The 21,924-nt window shown below is 34.9% G+C and overlaps 2 protein-coding genes and 1 pseudogene across 7 annotated transcripts in view; 2 read left to right on the plus strand and 1 right to left on the minus strand.

Annotated features, from left to right (window-relative positions):
* The window catches only part of CCDC102B (coiled-coil domain containing 102B), a 185,004-nt gene that overhangs the window by 76,265 nt on the left and 86,815 nt on the right, over positions 1-21,924 (plus strand). For 5 of the 6 annotated variants that reach the window (XM_041739452.1, XM_041739450.1, XM_041739456.1 and 2 more), the window contains 2 exons: positions 17,330-17,942; positions 19,248-19,465. In XM_041739452.1, coding sequence (XP_041595386.1) covers positions 17,330-17,942; positions 19,248-19,465 — 831 coding nt within the window. Of the gene's footprint in view, positions 1-5,009; positions 5,161-17,329; positions 17,943-19,247; positions 19,466-21,924 lie in introns of those variants that run through there. The other variant, XM_041739455.1, reaches the window with a different exon arrangement.
* LOC121481861 lies at positions 9,568-10,838 on the plus strand (annotated as a pseudogene).
* LOC121481863 (40S ribosomal protein S15a-like) lies at positions 14,876-15,255 on the minus strand. Its single transcript, XM_041739457.1, has one exon. It carries the CDS (start codon positions 15,193-15,195, stop codon positions 14,923-14,925), a length of 273 nt encoding a protein of 90 aa, XP_041595391.1. The 5' UTR covers positions 15,196-15,255; the 3' UTR covers positions 14,876-14,922.

Below are 21,924 nucleotides of genomic sequence, written 5' to 3' on the forward strand. Positions count from 1 at the left end.
AGCAATTGGATCTCTATAAACAGGGAACAATCATGTCCTAAACATGTGGCACAAAAAGAAACTCAAATGGGTCATTGACTTAACTATAAAACGTTACACTATACAACTTTTGAAAAAAAATATAGGAGTAAATCTTCAGGATCTAGGTCTAGGTGAGGAATTCTTAGATTGTATACTAAAAGCAAAATCCACAAAGAAATAATGATAAATTAAATGGTTTCTTAAAAAAATAATAAAAAAATAAATGGTTTCTTAAAAAAAATTAAATGATTTCTTAGATTGTATACCAAAAGCAAAATCCACAAAGAAATAATGATAAATGGTTTCTAAATAAAGAAACTGTTGCTCTGTGAAAGATCACATGAAGGGAATGGAAAGAAAAAATACATATTGAAAGAAAAGATTTGGAATTCATGTTTCTGACCAAAGACTGTGTCTATGAAAACCATACAATAAAACCAAAAGTACATTTAGAACATGGCCGAAAGAAAAAAAAAAAGAAAGAAAAAAAAAAAAAGAAAATGGCCAAAAGACATGAAAAGACATTTCACCGAAAGTAATATTCAGAATATGTAAGCACATTACAAAGGTATTCTTAGCTATCAAGGAAATGCAATTTAGAACCACAATGAGCTACGTATTTATCAGAACATCTGAAATTTTAAAAAATTGACAATAGTAGATGCTGGAGAAGATGAGAAAGTAAAATGGTACAGTTTCAGTTTCTTATAAAACTACATATGCAATTACTCGAGCAGAACTCACGGACATTTATTCTAGAGAAGTGAAAATTTATGTTCACACAAAAACATGTATACCAATGTTTATAACTGTTTATTTATAATAGCCAAAAGCTGAAAATAGCTCGGATGTACTTCCACAGGCTAGCAGGTGAAATAGACTGTGTGCTGCACATATACCATGGGATTCTCCCCAACAATAAAAACAAAAACTGAAAAGCAGACTATTCATATATGCAGCACCTTGGATAATTTCCAGAGTACTATGCTGAGTGAATGAAAGAGCCAATCCCCAAAGATTACATGGTGAATTATTCAATTTCTATAATATTTTAGAAATGAGAAAGTTTTCGACATGGAGACAATTTAATGGTTTCCAGGGACTCGGGACAGGGAGGAGGAACATGAAGAACATGGGTTTGGTCTTGACTGTGGAGGTGGATACACAAGCCTGTGCATGTGATAAAATTGTATAGAACAAAGTAGACAAGCCAAACAAGTTCAAGTTAAAAAAATGGGAAAACCTGAAAGGTCAGTGGATTGTATTGATTTCAATATCCTGTTTGGGACATTGTACTATAGTTTTGGAAGATGTTAGTATAAGGGGAAACTGGCTAAAGAGTACATGGGATATCTTGGCATTCTCTCCTACAACTGCATGTGAATCTACAATTTTCTCAATAAAGAATTCAGTTATAAACTAGCAACAAAAACTTAGATTCTAACAAGTGTTAGTCTTGTTATTGAAATGCATTAAAGCCTCCCAATGTAATTGTATCAAGAGAGAGAGGAGAGAGAGAGAGAGATTTAGAGATTGAGAAGGAGGGAGAGAGAATGAGAATAACCTAGCCATGATCAGGAAGTAAAATTATTACTATTAATCAACAAAAATTAAAGTGTGGTCTACTTAAAGTTCTCAGTGGTAAGGTTGGAAATCCACATAGCTGTGAATGTCTGAAATACTGACACATACACACATAACTAGATATGTTGCCTCAACCTCAGTGTTTGGGTTCATGGTAAGTATTCTAGTAGAATGTTCTAATCCAAAAGAGAATTTAGGGATTAGAGCAGATTGGCATTTGATTTAGCCTCCTTAAATTTATGCAGTACTCATTCCATACATTGTGATATGTTTTCTTGTCACCAAATATACCTAAGATGTATCATTACCTTACAGCATCTACAATCTACACAGTATCACTATTATTTATGGTCTTTCCGGTGTGCTCCAACTCTGCCATTTGTTGAGTAATTTGGATGCAAATATATTTAAATTTAGAATTTAATTCAAAATCTCTATTTTGTATATTTGAATTTTTTTTAATTTTTATTTATTTATGATAGTCATACAGAGAGAGAGAGAGAGAGAGAGAGAGAGAGAGAGAGGCAGAGACACAGGCAGAGGGAGAAACAGGCTCCATGCACCGGGAGCCTGATGTGGGATTCGATCCCGGGTCTCCAGGATTGCGCCCTGGGCCAAAGGCAGGCGCCAAACCGCTGCGCCACCCAGGGATCCCCTATTTTGTATATTTGGATTGTTAGTTGAGTGGTTATTTATATATACACATGCATATTTAAATATATGAAAAATTTTGCTGTATATATTAGAAAGCCTTATAAAGAAGAAAAGTAGAACCACATAATGTAGATAAAATCACTCTTAAAAGTTTACATATTTTTACTACAATCATAATTGCTTTAAAATTTCAGTAAATAAGGGGCGGCCCGGGGGGCTCAACGGTGTAATGCCACCTTCAACCCAGGGTGTGATCCTGGAGACCCGGGATCGAGTCCCACGTCAGGCTCTCTGCATGGAGCCTGCTTCTCCCTCTGCCTGTGTCTCTGCCTCTCTCTCTCTCTTTTTCTGTCTCTCATAAATAAATAAATAAATAAATAAATAAATAAATAAATAAATCTTTAAAATTTCGGTAAACATATACTTTCTATGCAAACTTTTGCTACCTTAGTATTTTATCTATATTTTCAACGTTGACACTATTTTATATACATTGGTAGGCAGTGTTTTTAAAAATATGCTTGTTTGAGGATAATAAAAAAAAAAAAGAATTCATCATTGAGAAGGCAATGGACTCGAGTATAAAAGTACCTGATTTCCTGTGTAATATTTCATTCTCCACTGCTCGCGTACCATGAAGTACTTAGTAGTCAAAAGCATAATCATTTGAAAAAGATTGCTGTGGGTTAGGTAAGAAAGGATAGGACAAAGTATGGGAAAATTAATGTATGTATTTTTTGTTTGTTTTTAAACGTATACCTTTCTTATTTTGCTTTTCTCTTGATTTCTCAGTTGTTCTAGCTCCTGAATATAAAAACAAATAAAATAATAACCTCTTAACTATATAATATATATATACACATAACTGTTTATTACAAAGATGCTTAGTAAAGATTTATATATTAATTTTAGAGTAAAGATATTCCAAAACAGGAGAGAAGGTTCCATTTACTCAATATTAGAGTGAAAATCTCATCTGTCTTTGGGGTAGTCGAATTCCCTGTCTAACTTCTCAAGTGTTTTGTGTTACGGAAACCTCAAATGTATTTTGTTAAATTCTTTACCCCTAAGGTTTAGACTCAAGTGTAATTTAAAGGAAATTCCATCCATATGTTTATAATTTAATATGTTAGGCTGTTTTTTTTCTTTTCTTTTTTATATTTGGTGTCCAAGAATACTCTTGAGCTACTTCTTTCAGGGATCTTTTGGCAAGATTAGACTAAGTCACAAACCAAATATTTCAGTTTGGAATTCAGCATACATCCATAATGTAGATTCTGAACAATACCAAGACATTTTCTCATTTTGATCCTACATGTCAAAAATACACAGTTGAAGATTACTCTGTGGCACTAAAAGGACATTGCAAATAATTCTAATTAATATTAACTCAGAGTCAATCATTCTTTCTCATCCTTTAATTGTACTTTATTTTGGAGAAGTGTCAGTATTCTTAGTAATTCTTTAAAATTTCCTTATCTTACTATTTACTATTTAAAAAGAATGAATTTTCAATGAACTATTTTAACTGTGCATCTTCATCTACTCAACCAAATCTGTCAATTTCTAAATGTCTACTCTTTAAGTATAGGCAGTGCCTTTTTCTTCTATCCTGGCATAAAACCAGGCTTAGTAATGCATGATTTGGATGTAGAAATATAATCTTCATATATGTTACTGATTATTAATTTATGATCTGCAGTGGAGCAAACATTTACTGAGAACTTGATAATCTATGCAGACACTGCTTATTTTTTTAATCTAAAAAAGACTTTAGAAGCATGTGACATAACCTTGGAAACAATAATGAAACACAGAAATTTGTATTAAAAATACTTGGAGAGTAACTGATTTTTTTCTGAAGTCTTTGCTGCATATCGTAGTGAAAATGGGTTAAACAGAAATTATTTTCTGCAAATATTACTGACACTCCTAAATATACACAGAAGTTTAGCTCGGTCTACTAAATAATAATATTAAAATCATATGCAACTCAAAAATATATGTGCGTGTACTGTGTGTATATATATTTATATGTTCATGTATATACATACACACACACATAGGGTGTGTGGTGTATATTTTTTTGAGGTGATTTGGGAAGGCACTTTAAGGATACTGAATTTTTTTTTAATTTCCCTTTTTTGAACAAGGAATTTAATGTTTGTTCAGAGAAGAAAGCTGGACTCCAACAGAGTCTCTTGTTCTGAGGCTAAAAGCGTGAGAACGAACATAGAGTGTTGGTACCACTACTTTCCTCTGGGTACAGTCTTCATGGCCTTTGGATTTTTCTTTTATAAGAAACACAAGAACGTGGTATTGGCTACTAAATTCTGCCTTCTGGGTAGTTTGATAGTTTTAAACTAAATTCTTCTTCTTGACCCTCACTCTCTGTAAGTTAACGGGCAAGGAGATCACACACTTTGCTATGGTATTTGGGTCAGGATGCCGATGTTTTTCCTGAACATTTGTAAAAGAAAAAATCTGGTGCAGTGGCAATAACTCTGAATTTTGAGATGAAAGATCTGAGTCATGTCCTGTCTCTGCCACTTATCAGTCAGGTATTCTGACATTGGTCCGGGCACCCATAGCTTCCTAATAGAATTTCCATAAGCATCATGCAAAGTATACACTAAAAGTGTTTTTAAAACAGATAACATTATACAAATGTAAAGAGTTATAACATCTGGAGGTTGTGCTTAAATTATACTAGTAGCATTTTATTCTCTTGGTTTGAACTTTCAGTGCCTCTTAAAATTTAAATACTCAGAACAGGGGAACATATCTGAATCCAAAGATCTGAGGAAACAGCATTCCACGCACAAGATCCTAAGACAAGAATGAACATGGCCTCTTCAAAGAATAGAAAGAAAGTCAACATGATTGGAGCCAAAAGGGAAGGTGAGAGAAAATGGGAGACAGGAATCAAGGCCAGGGAGTAAGGCTGGTGGCAGGTCATATGAAACAGACTGTGATTAAGCATTTTCATTTTATTCTAATTGTAATAGAGGCATGGGCAAGTGGTAATTAGAGAGTTATATAATTTTATTAAATTTTTTAAAAACATTTTTAACTGCTGAATACCAACTAGACAGAAGTATTAGTAGGCATCTCAGAAGTAGTAATGCTGAAAGAAGTCGTGGTGGTTTCCACAGGATAGAGGCAGCAAAAGTGGAAAGAAATACATGGATTTAGGAAGTCATCTGAAGAAATGAGGTAGGAGAATTTGCTGACAAAATGTGGGTTAGAGAGAAACTAGGCTTTTGACTTGAACTGTTGGATGGACAGTGGTACCATTTACTGGGAAGTTAATAATGGAAGAAAAACTTCCATTGTAACTTTGCAGCAGGCTGGGGATAAGAACTCAATTTTGTAACATTAGGTTGAGGGGGAGGTTTCTTTGGACATCCAGATGGAAGCACAGAGGCATTGTGTCTCTGGAGCTCAGGAGACATTAAAGGACTGGAGATAAGAACTTGGCATTCATTGGCAAAGACATTCTATTTCATATTACCAAGCTTTGGATTCTCCAATATTTAGAGATGAGCATCAGGGAGAAACAAAGGAGACCAAGGAGAAGGAGGTAAGAGAATGGTGAAAATCATGTGGTGATAAGGAAAAAATGTGACAAATTGTGTTTAAAGAGCAAGGAATTTTCAATTGTTGTGAACATTGTTGCAGTCATATTAGGTAAGGGTAAAAACTGAATATGTGATTTGACAATATTAAGGTCCTCTGTGATCTTGACAAGTGGGATTTCTGTGGAATGGAGGGTACAGGTTTCCAGTTGGAGTGGAATGATGAAAGGAAAGAATGTGAGGAAATGAAAACATTGAAAATAAAACAACAGATGAAATAAACTGTCTCTTTTGTCATAGGAGCAGAGAAAGGGGGCATTACTTCATGGAGAAGGCGGTGATGCTGCAGTCAGTTGCTGAGGGTATATTGAGGGAAATGACCCACACAGAGAGAAAATTCATGTGATACCCTTGAAACAACCACGACAAGCTATTAATAACTCCACTTTATAGATGAAGCAATTTTCACATAATTTAAGTTTCTAAGGTCACAAGACAGTAAAAGACAAAGCAAGAAATAGCCCAATTATGGAAAGAATTTGAAGTCACATTTATGTGGTTTCAAAATCCAATCTTTTTCACTATATCACTTGGTATAGGTTGAACAATGCCCCTCCCTGCCCAGATATGTCACATCTTAATATCTGGAAACTGTAATAGTTACCTCATATGGTAAAATAGATTTTACAGGTGTGGTTAGGTCAAGCACTCCGAGTTGGGGAGATTATCCTGGATTATCTAGGTGGGCTTAATGTAACTGCAAAGGTCCTGATAGAAGAGCAGAAAATCAGTACTGGCAGTAGGAGATGCGATGATGGGGACAAATAGTTGGGGTGGTCTGATGATGGGGCCATGCACCAAGGAATGTAAGGGACCTCTAGAAGCTGAAAGGGGCAAAGGAACTATCCTCCCCTTAGAGCCTCTAGAAGAAACCAGCCCTGCACACACTTTGATTTTGGCCCAGTGAGATTTATTGCGGGCATCTGAATTTCAGAAGTGTAAGATAATAAATCTGTGTTGCTTTAGGCTGTTAAAGTTTGTGGTAATTTGCTATAGCAGCAATAGGAAACTAACCCACCACCTTTACAATTTTAGTTAACTATTTGCAGAATTGTCTATTGCTCCTAAGTTCATGTTAAATGTGTTTTATCATGGCACTGTCTAATGATTATACTGAATAAACAAATACTAACTTCTATGTTTAGAACATTGCTTTATTTGACCATCAAGGCAGGGATGACAGGCACCTGGGTGACTTAGTCTATTAAGTATCTGCCTTCAGCTCAGGTTGTAATCTTGGGGTCCTGGGATCGAGCCCCATGTCTGGCTCCCTCCTCAGCGGGGAGTCTGCTTCACCCTTTATCCCTCTCCCCTGATCCTACATAGGCACATGCTCTCTCTCAAATAAATAATAAAATCTTAAACCAAAGATGACAATCTTACACAACCTCTTGGGGGTGTATTTGAAACTTCTGAAGATTACTCTGGCAAATATTTTGGAAATAGGCCCTCAGTAGCCACTGACAGGGAGTAGCTATAAATATGAGGGCTTCCAAGTTGCCTCTTAAACTCTGGAATGTGGGTTTCTCAAATCTGTTCTTGTCCAGAAAAACAAATACCTTGCCCCATCTCTTTTAGATGTTCTCTATAACTTTTAATGAACCAGTAATCTTGTGATTTGGGGGAGTTGAGCTTTTTAAAGACTTTTAAAAATCTGATTTATAATTCAAAGGATACATTTTAATCTCTGTCACCAATATGGTCATAGCTCTTTACTCTGAAAATTAAATGCCAGATCATACATAAGAGATAAAGCTTAACAAATAATATCTTGCATGATTTTATAGGAGTATTGCTTTGCTTTAGTAAGAAGTAGAGTACATGAAGCAAAGTATTTAGAAATATTATACATAGGTAGGGCTTACAAAAGTCTACGTACATTATGACATTTCTGCTTCTGATTCCAGATTTTTGTACTGCTTTTTGATGTGGGATAGATTTTAGCCAATTTGGATTGTTAATGTAAAGAATGTACAATTGGGGAAATGAAACAGACTTTAAGAATAGGTTTTTTTTATTAAAAAGTTTTATAACTACATTTCAAAAGTAAACATGACAATCATTTGGACTGTATTCTCCAAACTTCATTATTAAGCCTGTGAAAACCTTCCAGTCAGCTAACACAGAGTAGTTGGCAGCAATGCACATTCCATCAAATGGGTGTGAGAAAATATTACTGAATCATACTGACAGGAAAGGGCTTTCTCTTGTTCAATGCAAAGTGTAACCAGACCTATGAAGAATTTCTGACTTAACCTCATACATTCTTTAGGAGCAAGTGTGAATGGGGTAAATGATGAAGGAATTTTGCTTAGGAAATGCATAGGGAAACTGGAATAGTTGGTGGTTTCAAACTCTGAAATGGACATAAATATTGGAAAATAGTTGATTGATCCAATATTTCAAAAAATGTGTAATTTTAACAAAGAAATAGATTTTTCAATAACAAAAAATGGAAAGCATAACTGCTCTGTTTCAGCACTACCTGGTTTGTTGTGGAACCGTGATAGGAATTTTATATATATATATATATATATATATATATATATATATATATATGTATATATATTTATAGGGTATAGGAATATATATATATATATATATTTTATAGGGTAATTCACCTTCACATTATAAATTAATAATAAGCATAATTTTGAGTTATTGGCTATTTGTTCTTTGGGATTTTATTTTGATTTCTTTTTAACTAATATTTATGGACATAGTTACATTGCCCTCTACATTCTTTAATTTTCATAAAATTATACAAAATGATATTTACATAGTGATACATATTCCAGATTCAGGGTCACCTGTCTAACTTTGGAAAGTGATAGGATCCTTGACTTAACCACATTTTTTCAGTGCTCTTTCCAACAAAATGTGCACTCTGACTGTTAGCCACCTGGAAATAGTAGCAAGATTATCCTCATATGAAAATTAGATTCAACAGGGCTTTCTAGTTCCACAACTAATACTAATTTCATTTTTGGCGTAAGGTCTCAACAGATATTTTGGTTTATTTATTTGGCACTATTAAGTTGGATTAGATTGCATGAGAAAATTGGGATCATTTGTGGTTTTGTTCACTGAAACCTTGAAATTTAAACATAAATATTAGGAAATGCCAAGGAATTCAACGAGTGTCAGGCTCCCATGCAAATAGGTAATAAGTAACATAGGTTTTGTATATATTGTTAGAAGATATATATTTAAGCTGTAAATTCAAATCTTAGGGAAAATATCTTTGTGTTGCAATATTTGTTCAACTGGTGAGACATTTCAGGAATATTTTAAAACAGAACTTACTCGAACCTGATTGATACCTTAAGTTCTACATAAGAGTAGTTAAATTATATTATATCGTCCAAGAAATTCTAAATGATCTAAACTTAAATTGGTAATTGGCAGGCAAAGCATTATAAGAGCTTCAACATGATCAGCGTGCCAGAAAAAAGAAATTTTCTAAGCTTCATTACAGATGATACATTGGCACTTTATAAAACGGAAATGGATTGTGGATTTTGGATCTTTCTTTATTCCTCTATTCATATTCTGAAGAAGTAAAACTGATCACTTTCTATGTCAAACCAATAAGGTTTTTGTTTTAAATGTAGTGTTTTTTAAATGTTTTTTATCTGTTTTTGTTTTCTTCTTAAAGCCATGTAGAAAACATGGCAATTGTCTGGGAATGGTAATAAAGATATCAAGGTATGATGTGGAGGTGGCGGCTGCGTTGTTGCCCTTGAGGAGCAGTTGGCTTCTCCGCGTAGAACCCGGGAGTGGGAGATTCAGAATCGAATCCCTTCTCCCTCCCCACTCCTGTGAGATTTTTGATCTTCAGCTACATTTTCCGCTTTGTGAGGAACCTTACCATCAAAGGCAATGGCCAACAATGTTACCAACAAGACAGATCCTCGCTCCATGAACTCCCATGTATTCATTGGGAATCTCAATATTCTTGTGGTCAAGAAATCTTATGTGGAGGCAATCTTCTCAAAATACGGCAAAATTGTGGGTTGCTCTGTTCATGAAGGCTTTGCCTTTGTTCAGTATGTTAATGAGAGAAGTGTCCAGGCTGCTGTGGCAGGAGAGGATGACAGAATGATTGCTGGCCAGGTTTTAGATATTAATCTGGCTGCAGAGCCAAAAATGAACCGAGGAAAAGCAGGTGTGAAACGATCTGCAGCGGAGATGTACGGCTCCTCTTTTGATTTGGACTGTGACTTTCAATGAGATTATTATGTCAGGATGTACAGTTACCCAGCATGTGTACCCCCTCCTCCTCAAAACGCCAGCGTGTATCAGGAAACATCTCACAAAGGGGCAAAAGTGGCTTCAATTCTAAGAGTGGACAGCGAGGATCTTCTTCCAAGTCTGTAAAGTTGAAAGGAGATGACCTTCAAACCCATTAAGAATGAGTTAACCCAGATAAAACAAAAAGTGGATTCTCTACTGGAAAGCCTGGAAAAAAATGAGAAAGAACAGAGCAAACAAGGAGTAGAGATGAAGAATGGTAAGTCAGAAGAGGAGCAGAACAACAGCTACCTGAAGAAAGATGAGACTAATGTGAAGATGGAGTCTGAGGGGGGTGCAGATGACTCTGCTGAGTAGGGGGACCTACTGGATGATGGTGATAATGAAGATCGGGGGGGATGACCAGCTGGAGTTGATCAAGGATGATGAAAAAGAGGCTGAGGAAGGAGAGGATGACAGAGACAGCGCCAATGGCGAGGATGACTCTTAAGCACATAGTGGGGTTTAGAAATCTTGTCCCATTATTTCTTTACCTAGGCGCTTGTTTAATATCAAAATTTTCACCAGATCCTCTCCCCTAGTATCTTCTTCAGCACATGCTCACTGTTCTCCCCATCCTTATCCTTCCCATGTTCATTCATTCATATCACCCTGCGCCTAGTCCCATTTTCACTTCCTTTGACGTTCCTAGTAGTTATGATAAGTCTTACCCTGTAATTTTTGCTTTTAATTTTGATACCTCTTTATGACTTAACAATAAAAAGGATGTGTGGTTTTTATCAACTGTCTCCAAAATAATCTCTTGTTATGTAGGGAGTACAGTTCTTTCCATTCATACATGAGCTCAGTAGTTGCTTCCCTAACTGCAAAGGCAATCGCATTAGTTGAGTAGCACCTGAAAGCAGCTTTGAGTTAGAGGTATGTGTGCTGTACCCCACATAAGAATGCTATGTGGGGTTATTCAACACAAATGTAACAATTATTTTTGTGAATGAGAGTTGGCATGTCAAATGCATCCTCTAGAAAAATAATTAGTGTAATAGTCTTAAGATTTGTTTTCTAAAGTTGATACTGTGGGTTATTTTTGTGAACAGCCTGATGTTTGGGACCCTTTTTTCTCAAATAAACAAGTCCTTATTAAACCAGAAATTTGGAGGGAAAAAAAGATATGATATGGAGAGATTATTCTGAAATAGATTTTTTAAAAAAGAAATGGAGTTAATTTTTTTAATCATTGAGCATTATCTAAGAAATATATTACTTTCCTCAAAACATTTTTTACTGAAAACCTAGAGTAAAGATAAGGCATCACACATGGCTTCAGCAACATGGTGAAGAGTAGGAGGCTAAAGATTAGGAAGCAGGGAAGAGTCTCTAAGAGCAGGATGGGGCTTATCATATGAATTCCACACCAATTCTTTAAAATCAATTTCTAATTGATCAGATAATGCAGTTTATAATTTGATAATTACTGTTAGCAAACAAATATTTGTGTCTTAAATGTTTTCAATTATGCTTATACTATGAGGACTTGGAGGGAAAGAAAAGCATCCAAGCTTTAACTAACATACAAATTATTTTATAATATTTAGCTGCCTTTTTGTGCAAGTATTTTCTGCCTCCATCTGGTTCCAAAATTTTGTATTTATGTCAACAAATATAGACAAATAACTGCCTGTATAATTTGCCATAGTGTATGGATTTCTAAAATACTTACCCATGGACAGAACCTGAGCTTGACTGCAGTGACGTGATCTTGCCTTTTGCTGTAATTGTTCACTCTCCTTTTTCTGTTACAACTGCTGTCTCACAGTTCATATTTAGTGTTCTCTTGCAAAACGTTCTAAAATAATTTTTTTTCTGCTTTAGACCCATACAGTATACATATTTTTGTTATACTAATTACTTGTGCATGTGTGACAGGCCACATTTTAAAATACAATGTGGTGTTTTACTTTCCTAAGTATTAAAATCTGATTTTTCTTTTTTGCTTTTTATCAGAGTATATGGCATCATATATGAAGGAATAACTGTTCCTTAGCTTTATGTTTTGAATCTATATTAATCTATTTACTCTTTGCTTATGGCTTTTATTAACATTACTGTGCATGCATTAGTGGTCCTGTGCTTCTTAGGGGGAAAAATATCCAAGAAGGATTTCATTTAGAATTCTTTTCCTATAGATTAATGGAAATAAATAAGTATAAACAATAAAACAAAAATCCCTCTGGACCCTTTTTTATTCTGCCCTGATAGTATAACTTCTGCCAAAAATGCTTTTATTTCTGGTCCACCTCATTCTTCAGATAATACATGAGACGTCTGTCACTTCAGAGAGACTTTTTAAAAAGATTTTATTTACTTATTCATGAGAGACACACAGAGAGAGGCAGAGACATAGGCAGAAGGAGAAGCAGGCTCCCCATTGGGAGCCTGGTGGGGAACTCGATCCTAGGACCCCAGGATCATGACCTGAGCCAAAGGCAGACGCTCAACCACTGAGCCACCCAGGTTCTCCCAGAGAGACTTCTTTAAGCATATATTATGTGTGGAATCACAATACTGTTTATTTCTTTTAAAGCGAGTTAAAATTTGTGGATGTTAGTTTTATGTATTACTTTTGGGTGTTAACAAGGTCCCAGGATCGCAGAATCTGTGTGTATATTGTTTACTATCAACATAGGAAGCCAAATGTAAACTTCCTGCTCTGATGTCAGGCCGGTTAGGGATGGAGGAGAGTCAATCAAGCATAGGTCTCACTAACTGATACCCAAAGGTTGAGAAACCAAGCAGAGGTGAGCATGTGGAGAGAGGCAAGAGTCTCTTGAGTAGCAATGTGATTGCTCCAAGGAGAAAATTGAGGGGAGGTTTGTGCAGGGAATGGACATCAGCATTACTGAAGCGTGGATCATTGAAGCAGGTGACAGAGAGGAGGCTGCAGGGATTTACAAGCCCCAAACTTGCAGTTTCTTTAATGTATAATGAGATTAAACTCAAAGCACAGTATCAGGATCACTTGACTAATTGGGATGTGATTTAATGGGAGATATTGGATCATAAACATAACCAAAATGGAAATCTGCCAAATATGTTTCTGCAATAACCTAAAAGATGATATTACTGTAGTGTAGGTGTTTCGAAGTTGTAGGCTGTTGATATGGGGAGGCAGTGGCTCTGGGTTCAAATTTCCTTAATTCCCAAGTTCTGCTGACCCCTTTTACATGTATGACTTGGGCTGGTTACATTAGATCCCTAAGCCCTGATTTCTTCATCTCTAGGATGGAGATAATAGTAGCACTGAATATTTCACCGAATAATATGAATATGATATAGAAATTGATAATAACCTTTATTACATGAAATTAAGAGCTTTTTTGGTAAATTTCATTTATCTGTTGCAATCTCTGTTTTTTAAATATGCCACCTCTCTTTCCAAAGAGAGAAAAAAAAACTGAAAAAAAAATTATGCAGTAGTCCAAAGTGACATATTGGTGACTTTTTTTTTTTTTTTTTTACATATTGGTGACTTGTATAGCACTGAGGAAAACTGTCACTTTGCCTAAGAGACAGCCTGGGCCAACCAGTTTGCAGGCATTTTTTCCACTTTCTGGTCAGAAGAACTAACTGAAGTACAATATTTCTGTCTCCTCTTACAGATAAGGATAATGAGTATTTTGACAAATTTATATAATTTGTCCAAGATCGTCTATGTGGGAAGCAGAATCAGAGTTTGATTCAATAGAATCTGGAACTCAATGTCTTATACATTAAACTTATCTTTAGTGAAAAATAATGCTTAGCAATATTATTTATACAGAGTAGACCCATCGTTTTTCATTTATTTGGTAATGTACAACATTAAAAATACTTGCAGTCATCAGGGTAGCCGGGTTGTATGAACATTTTTAATAGCTTTATTGAGATGTGATTAATACAAATTATTGCACATATTTAATGTATATAATTTGATGAGTTAGAACATAGGCATGCACCTGTGAGCCCATTACCATGATCAAAGTAATAAACATATCCACCACCTTCAAAAGTTTCCTTGTGCTCCCTCACTCCTTTTTGTAGTAAGGACAAGGCAAAATTCAGTGTAAGAGACCAAAGAGTCCAAAACATTAAGATATTTTCTCATGCATCAAAAGCTTTGTACTACAACCACTGACAAATACTTTCACAGTTATTGAAATAAAACATGAGGAGCATGCACATATGTATAGGGAAAATGAGTGCCTCAGTAGATACACATAAGGATTCAATATCTGCATTTACACTTGCTTGAGAAACACTTTAGAACAGGAAAAACTATTCAAGTTCAAGGACTCAATGATTAAACCCAACTCAATTTTGTTTAGTCAGATGTGAAAAAATACATAGTTAATTGGTAAGCAAGGTCTCCATGTACCAGAATCCAATTATAGACTCTTCAAAACACTAGTGAAATAAAAATTAATGAGACATTTTTAAAGACATTACAATTTTATGGTACTGATTTATTTTGAAAAATGGCAAGGATAAATTTAAATTTAATATGCTGAAATAACTTTCCTGTCTTTATTTTGGAATTCCAGCCAAAAAATATCAGAAATATCTTTAAATAGTGAATAACGAATACATATATATGTATATATATGTATATCTATGATATGTAAACATATACATAAAATATTGCTTCTAAGAGTTCTTTATTTTCTTTTTTATTTTTTTATTTTATTTTATTTTTTTTTCCATTGAGGCATTTTATTTGCACGTATGAATTACATCCCTAGAAAAAGAATCCCAGGATTTTCCCTCCTGTGTGTTTTCGTCTTGCTTCTTCATGGTCCATGATGCCAGCTGAGGTTGTCAGTACAATGAAACCAAACTGGCGGGATGGGAGCAGGTTATTCTGCCATTTTTCTAGATCTTTCAGTTGTACATCAAATCTGGGGCTGATCACTCCACACTTGTTTAACCTGCCTGTGAGGTTCACAACAATTTTCCCAGCTCTGTGATCATCGATGATTTCAAATTCGCCAATGTAACCATGCTTCATCATCACAGTGAGAAATCGGACGATGACTTTGGAGCATGGCCTGATAAGAACCTGGCGCTTGTTCTTTTTAATATTGATCTTGGTTTAGTAATGGTCCAAGAAATTTGGTCAGCTATATTATCATTGCCCTCTGAATTGCAGTAAATGTAGGGAACAATTGCTCCAAATCAGCAGTAATTCAAATGTGCTTGGACATATACCAATGCTAACAAAAATAATTACAACCATGAATCTATATTATTATAAGTATTATAATAGAAAGTGAATTGGTTTGGCACCTCTACAGAACACGTGTTAAAATGTGTTTTTTACTTACAACTTGAAAGTGATATACATTTAATATTATATACTTTTTTTCTTACCATATAAAGACTTATGCTGGGGGTTCCTGGATGACTCAGTATGTTAAGCAGCTGACTCTTGATTTTGACTCAGGTCATGATCTCAGGGTCCTGGGATCAAGCCCTATGCTGGCTCCACACTCAGTGGGGAGTCTGAGAATTATCTCACTCCTTCTTACTCTGCCCCTCCCCCAGCTCATACTTTCTCTCTAAAATAATAAAAAAAACTAAAAAAAAAAAGACTTATTTATTTTGTAAGTTGTTAGTTTAATGACACCCCTTCAGTTGATTAAATGGATGGCTCATAAGGAGACAGTTTATGATCTGTTTTATATAGTTATATAAAAGCAAATAAAACAATGAGAGGAATTAATGTCATGTACATTAAATGTTATTTATACCAATAAATCTTATTTGATAATAATAGTGAGTAATGTTATACAACCTCAGAACTTTATTAATTTATAGATTAACCTGCATGTTTTAAGCATTTATTAAAAAAAATTCTACTTGCTGTGATCAATATGGCTATGTTGCAATATTGAATAAAGTAATGGGTGTACATACTGATAAGTAGGTCTGCTTTGACCGATTAATTTGTCTGTGTTATATATATGGGAAGCTGCTTGTAATTCCTTTATAAAGCTTTGAAACTAAGACTACTCATTGTTATCTATTCTGGGAAGTCTTTTCATTTCTAGGAGACAGTTCATCGCTCCTTGAGCAGTGCTTCTTGCATAGCTTCTTACATACCGTAGCAACCTAGCACTGATTTGACACATAATATATACTAAAAAAAAGATTGATTGAGTAAATAACTATACTTTTATAGTGTGAATATGTACTTTTAATTTTCATGTGCTTGTCTCCCACTGAACTCCAAAATCTTTAAGACAAAAACCATGTCTTATTCACAATATTTTTTTTTTTTAGAATTTATCATAATATTAACCATGGGATGAAAGTAATTCATGTATCAATCTAATGTCACTTTGAACTGGGAGTGACAGAAACTTCAACAATCACACCTTAAATAAAGTTAGGTAACTATTCTCACATTGTACAATAACCAGAGATTTCATGCCACAGTTCAATCATTAAATCAAGCCCTTTTCCTCTTTCTGTTCCATTATTTTAAGTATTATCAGGTGGCTGTTACACTTGCCTTCTTCCAGAATCATGTCTTTGTTTAGGCAGGAAGAAAGCAGAGGGAAAGAGTTTCTCATTTTGTGAATTTTTTGTTTTATAGTTGGGAAACTTTCCCAACAAATTTTCCCTCAAATCTCAGCCAGAACCTGAACCTATGCTAATGCATGGTCAATGACATGTAGGCCACCATGAAAGAGTTAGACCAATTAGGATTTAGCCCCTGGGATTAGAAAAGGGGCCTATCCTCCTGGAGATCAATAGATTCCGCCTTCCACTTAAATGGGTTGTGCTTGAATTAGCAGTGAAAAGAGGATCCCCTAGTAGTTAAGGGACAATACAGATTACAGTAAATATTACCTGAAAAGAATTGGATTTGCTAAAATGAATTATTCATGTCGTATGCTATCCCCGATTGCATCTTTATATTTTTATTTGTATTCATTTGGCCAAATTTGATATGAGAAATTTCTGTTTCTTTGAGGATAATTACAAATACATAAGTTCTTCTGTATTTTTAATTATAGTGGAAAAGAAAATGTGCAATATTGAAAGATATATTGTTTTCATCCACCTTCTTTTTAGAATATAGGTCTTGCTCATTCCATTGCAATGGAAACTAAAATGTTAATTATGTTCTCTTTTTTTAGACCCAAAAAGATAAATATGAATTTAGATTCCATCCATCGGTTAATTGAAGAAACACAAATCTTCCAGATGCAGCAGTCATCAGTAAAACCACCTTGTGACATCGTAGCACCTGATTCCTCCCCCAGGGACACTTGTCATTCCTGTTTGCCACTTCAGGGGCTGCAATCACATGCTGCTCACAACTTCTGTGCACACTCGTGCAATACCAGTGAATGGAATATTTGTGAAGAGCTTCGCCTGCGGGAGCTTGAAGAAGTCAAGGCCAGAGCTGCTCAGATGGAGAAGACCATGCGGTGGTGGTCAGACTGCACTGCTAATTGGAGAGAAAAGTGGAGCAAAGTTCGGGCTGAAAGGAACAGTGCCAGGGAGGAAGGAAGACAGCTCAGAATAAAATTAGAGATGACAATGAAAGAATTGAGTGAATTGAAAAAGAAACAGAGTTTGCCACACCAAAAGGTGTTAGAAACTACCCAGGACCTGAAGCATCCTAGTTTCATGGAAGTGTCCTCTGCACAAGGAGACCAATTTCAAATTGCTTCACAAACATGTAAGTCTATCAGAGAGTGTCTGGTGAAAAGAGAATTTCCTACAAAAGACAACACATATAGTAAGGTAAGAAAAAAGCTCCACAGAGGAATCCAGAGATTATGTGTGGGTTTGAATGCAGTATACAGTAATGGGGAGGAAAGAGAAAATGACAAACCCAGTGGTGACTGCATTTGCTTGCTTGGGCTGCCATACCTAGGTACCACAGATCTGGGTGGCTTCAGCAACAGAAATCTATTTTCTGATAGTTCTAGAGGTTTAGGAATGTGAGATCAAGCTGTCAGCAGGTTTGGTTTCTTCTGAGGCCTTACAGATGGCCTTCTTGGCTTACAGATGGCCACCTTTTACTTGTGTCTTCACATGGTCTTTTCTTTGTGTGTGGTTATCTTCAAATTTCCTTGTAAAGACACTATCTCTAGGCCCACCATATTAACCTCATTTTAACTTCATGACATCTTTAAAAACACTGTACCCAATTCAGTATCATTCTACGGTACTGGGGGCAAGCTAAGACTTCAACATACCAGTTTTTGGGAAGAGACAGAGTTCAACAGCCCATAATACTGATCTTAGTAATATTTTTAGCAAAAATTAGCATTTTTTATGTGAAAAGAAAATATTTAGAGAGATTCCTCTCCATTTACCCTCATTATGACAATAATAATAAATTGTTCATACAGTAGGTTTCATACAAAGGTTTGGGACTTTGGCTTCATGACTAATTCCTGTAAAATGGGTACTATAGGCAAATACCTTTAGGAAATGCTTCACATTATCCACTCGTGGAATTTCTTGATATTCTTAGAGTCTTGAAGTTTTTAAGAATTCTGCACAAAATAAACTTTTTAGAAGCTTTATCTAATATAGCAGTTTGTAACCTTATTTATCCATTTTCTTTAACTTGGCAAATACTATTAACAACCCATGGAACATATTTTCAGAAACCTTAGGAATTCATTTTATTTCTTTAAATAATATCAGTTTATATTGTTACTCCTTTCTAATTCCACCTCTAAAAATATAGAGCATGATATCTTGCTCTTCTATCATTCAATCTAAAAATTTAAACCTTTCTATTATGTATGGGATTTATGGTAGATATAACCTAGATTCCATTGTAAATAAAAAAGTTTTCATAGACTGAAATGTATTTCACTATAATGTAGAACATAGAAGGAAAAAATAAGGCTTAAGGAATGCAAGTTAAAGTTCAGTCATATATCTCAATTACAGACTGATAAAGAAATGAAAATAGTAATTGGATGGTGAATCATAATATTTATTTCCTCTCCAAAATATGTTTTCTTCATGTGTTTTCTGCACTATGTTTAAAAAATTAACACTAATTGTTTTATATTTTTTTCTTTTCAGGAAGATTTGATTATTGACCATTTAAGGTTAAATGAGGAGATGAAACTGAATCTTAATAGCCCTGATTCATTCAAGAATGGTGGTACTGAAAACTGTACACTGAAATCTGCATTAAGACTGCAAGCAATAAACCTACCTTTGGACAATGAAGTGTCTGAAATTTCAGCTTTGCAAGTGCATCTGGATGACTTCCAAAAAATTTTATGGAAAGAAAGAGAGTAAGTGCGAATCATTGTCTCCCTTAACCAAGTCTAATTTTTCAAACTTACTAAATTAAGTCTAGCAAACTGGCCATTTGATAATGTATTTTACTTATGCTTAGTCATTAAGTACTAATTTTTTTTTAAAAGTTTGATATGTATTCATTTTTGAATGTTTAAAATATTAAATATTTAATATGTAAGTATTAAATACACACACTACTGCACAGGCTGTGGGCCAAATGAGAAATCCAACAGCAAGTCAAAATATGTCTCAAAACACAGGAAAAAGAAAATACAATATTGTAAAACCTGTGAAATGTAGCAAAAGCAGATGTTAGAGTGAAATTTATGTTATAAATGCTTGTATTAAGAAAAAAAGTTCAAGACGCCTAGGTGGCTCAGCGGTTGAGTGTCTGCCTTCAGCTCTGGTGTGATCCTGTGGTGTCCGGATCAAGTCCCACATCAAGCTCCCCGCAGGGAGCCGGCTTCTCCCTCTGCCTATGTCTCTGCCACTCTCTCTGTGTCTCTCGTGAATTAATAAAGGAAATCTTTAAAAAAAAGTTTAATAAATCACACTACACCACAAGAAACTAGAAAAAGAATGAACTTAGCTGAAATTTAGTAGAGGAAGAAAATAACAAAGAAAAATCAGAAATAAAAGAGTCTAGAACAAATAACATAACATCGAAAGTAATGACCAGTTTAAAAAAAAAAAAAACAAAATTGGCAATGCTTTAACTACATATACTAAGTAAAAGAGAGAGAAACTCAAAAACCAATATGAGAAATGGAAGAGAAAATAATACAAGAGATAACCACAGAAATACAGAGTGGGATAACATATTATCATAACCAGACTTAGAAAATAAAAAAAAACAGATAATTCCTAAAAATGCACAAGTTACCAAGATTGAATCATGCATCTTGATTCCAATCTTGATCTTGATTTTCAAGTAGGAAATCTTTTTTGACCAGTAGCAAGAATGAAAGTTGAATTAAAAATCAAAATCTCAAAAAAAAAAAAAAAAAAAATCAAAATCTCCCCAAACAAAAAAACCAAAGACTATATGGTTTCATTGGTGAATTCTACCAAATATTTACAAAAATAATTAATGACAAGTTTATCAAAATCTTACGTATAAGAAGTCCTGAACTTACTAGGGAAAACCTATAAGGCTAGCTGGAGATTCCTCAACAAACTTGGCAAGCCAGAAGGGAGTGGCACGATATATTCAGAGTGCGGAGTGGTAAGAATCTGCAGCCAAGAATATCCAGCAAGGCTATCACTCAGAATATGAGGAGAGATAAAGAGTTTCCCAGACAAAAACTAAAAGAGTTCATGACCACTAAACCAGCCCTGCAAGAAATATTAAAGGGAACTCTTGAGTGCAAAGGAGAGACCAAAAATGACAAAGACAAGAAAGGATCAGAGGAAATCTCCAGAAACAATGACAAAACAAGTCAAGTTCTGAATTTTGAAAAGTAATTTAAAACTTGTTAGTTTTTATCATTCTTTTGTTATAACTTTGTTCTCGTCTCTGGCAAATTCACTTTAATTATATTTGAATCATTAATGTAAATGGCTAGAATAGCCAGTGGTTTTCAAATTTCTACAGCATTAGCAGACTTCAGTGAATCAATACAAATGAAAAATATGTTAATATTTATAAGGGACAACTCAGTTTGTGAGTTACTGATTGCAGAAAAATGTGCTTTATTCATTGATCATTTGTGGTATAGAGCAAAGAAAACTAGACTTAAGATTAGATGACCTGGATATTTACCTTGGTTCTCACATATCCAGCTACATGATTTTGGGTTAGCCAAGATTGTGCCATTATTTCCTTTGTAAAATATGGATAGTGGTGCCTATGTTCCAGTTATCTTTTGGATATAGCAACACTGCCCACACGATGGTTTGTGTTGAAACAACAGTCACCATATAATCTGTTCTTGAAACTTGAGCATGCTTTGTGTAGACAGCTCATCTCTCACTACATGTGGCTTCAGCTGAGATGGCTCAAGGCTGGAGATGACTTAAGGGCTGGGGGCCAAAATCATCTGCAGCCTCCTCACTCTCATATCTGGCACTTGATCTTGATTCTCCCCCTGGGGTCTTAGTCGGAACACCTGCAGGTGTCCTATCCTTTTGGCCACATGGATTCCTCACTGCCGTGGCTTGATTGAAAGCAAACATCTTAAAAGCACAGAAAAAAAAAAATATGCTGTTTTAATTACCTTGTCTGAAAAGTCACATAGCATCACTTCAGCCTTATTCACCAAATTATTATGAGGATCAAACACAAATATTGTCTGGGAAAGTGGCTAGTGGTGTGAATTACTCAGTATGATTTATTTGTTATTCCTTCATAATCACCTTAGACAATGATTAGCATTGTGTGGAATATTTAAAACATGTTACAATATGGCCCCCAAATCTGAAAATCATTATTTTTCCTAATATAGGTATAAAT

Source organism: Vulpes lagopus, chromosome 24 (assembly GCF_018345385.1).
Source record: "Vulpes lagopus strain Blue_001 chromosome 24, ASM1834538v1, whole genome shotgun sequence".
NCBI lineage: Eukaryota > Metazoa > Chordata > Mammalia > Carnivora > Canidae > Vulpes > Vulpes lagopus.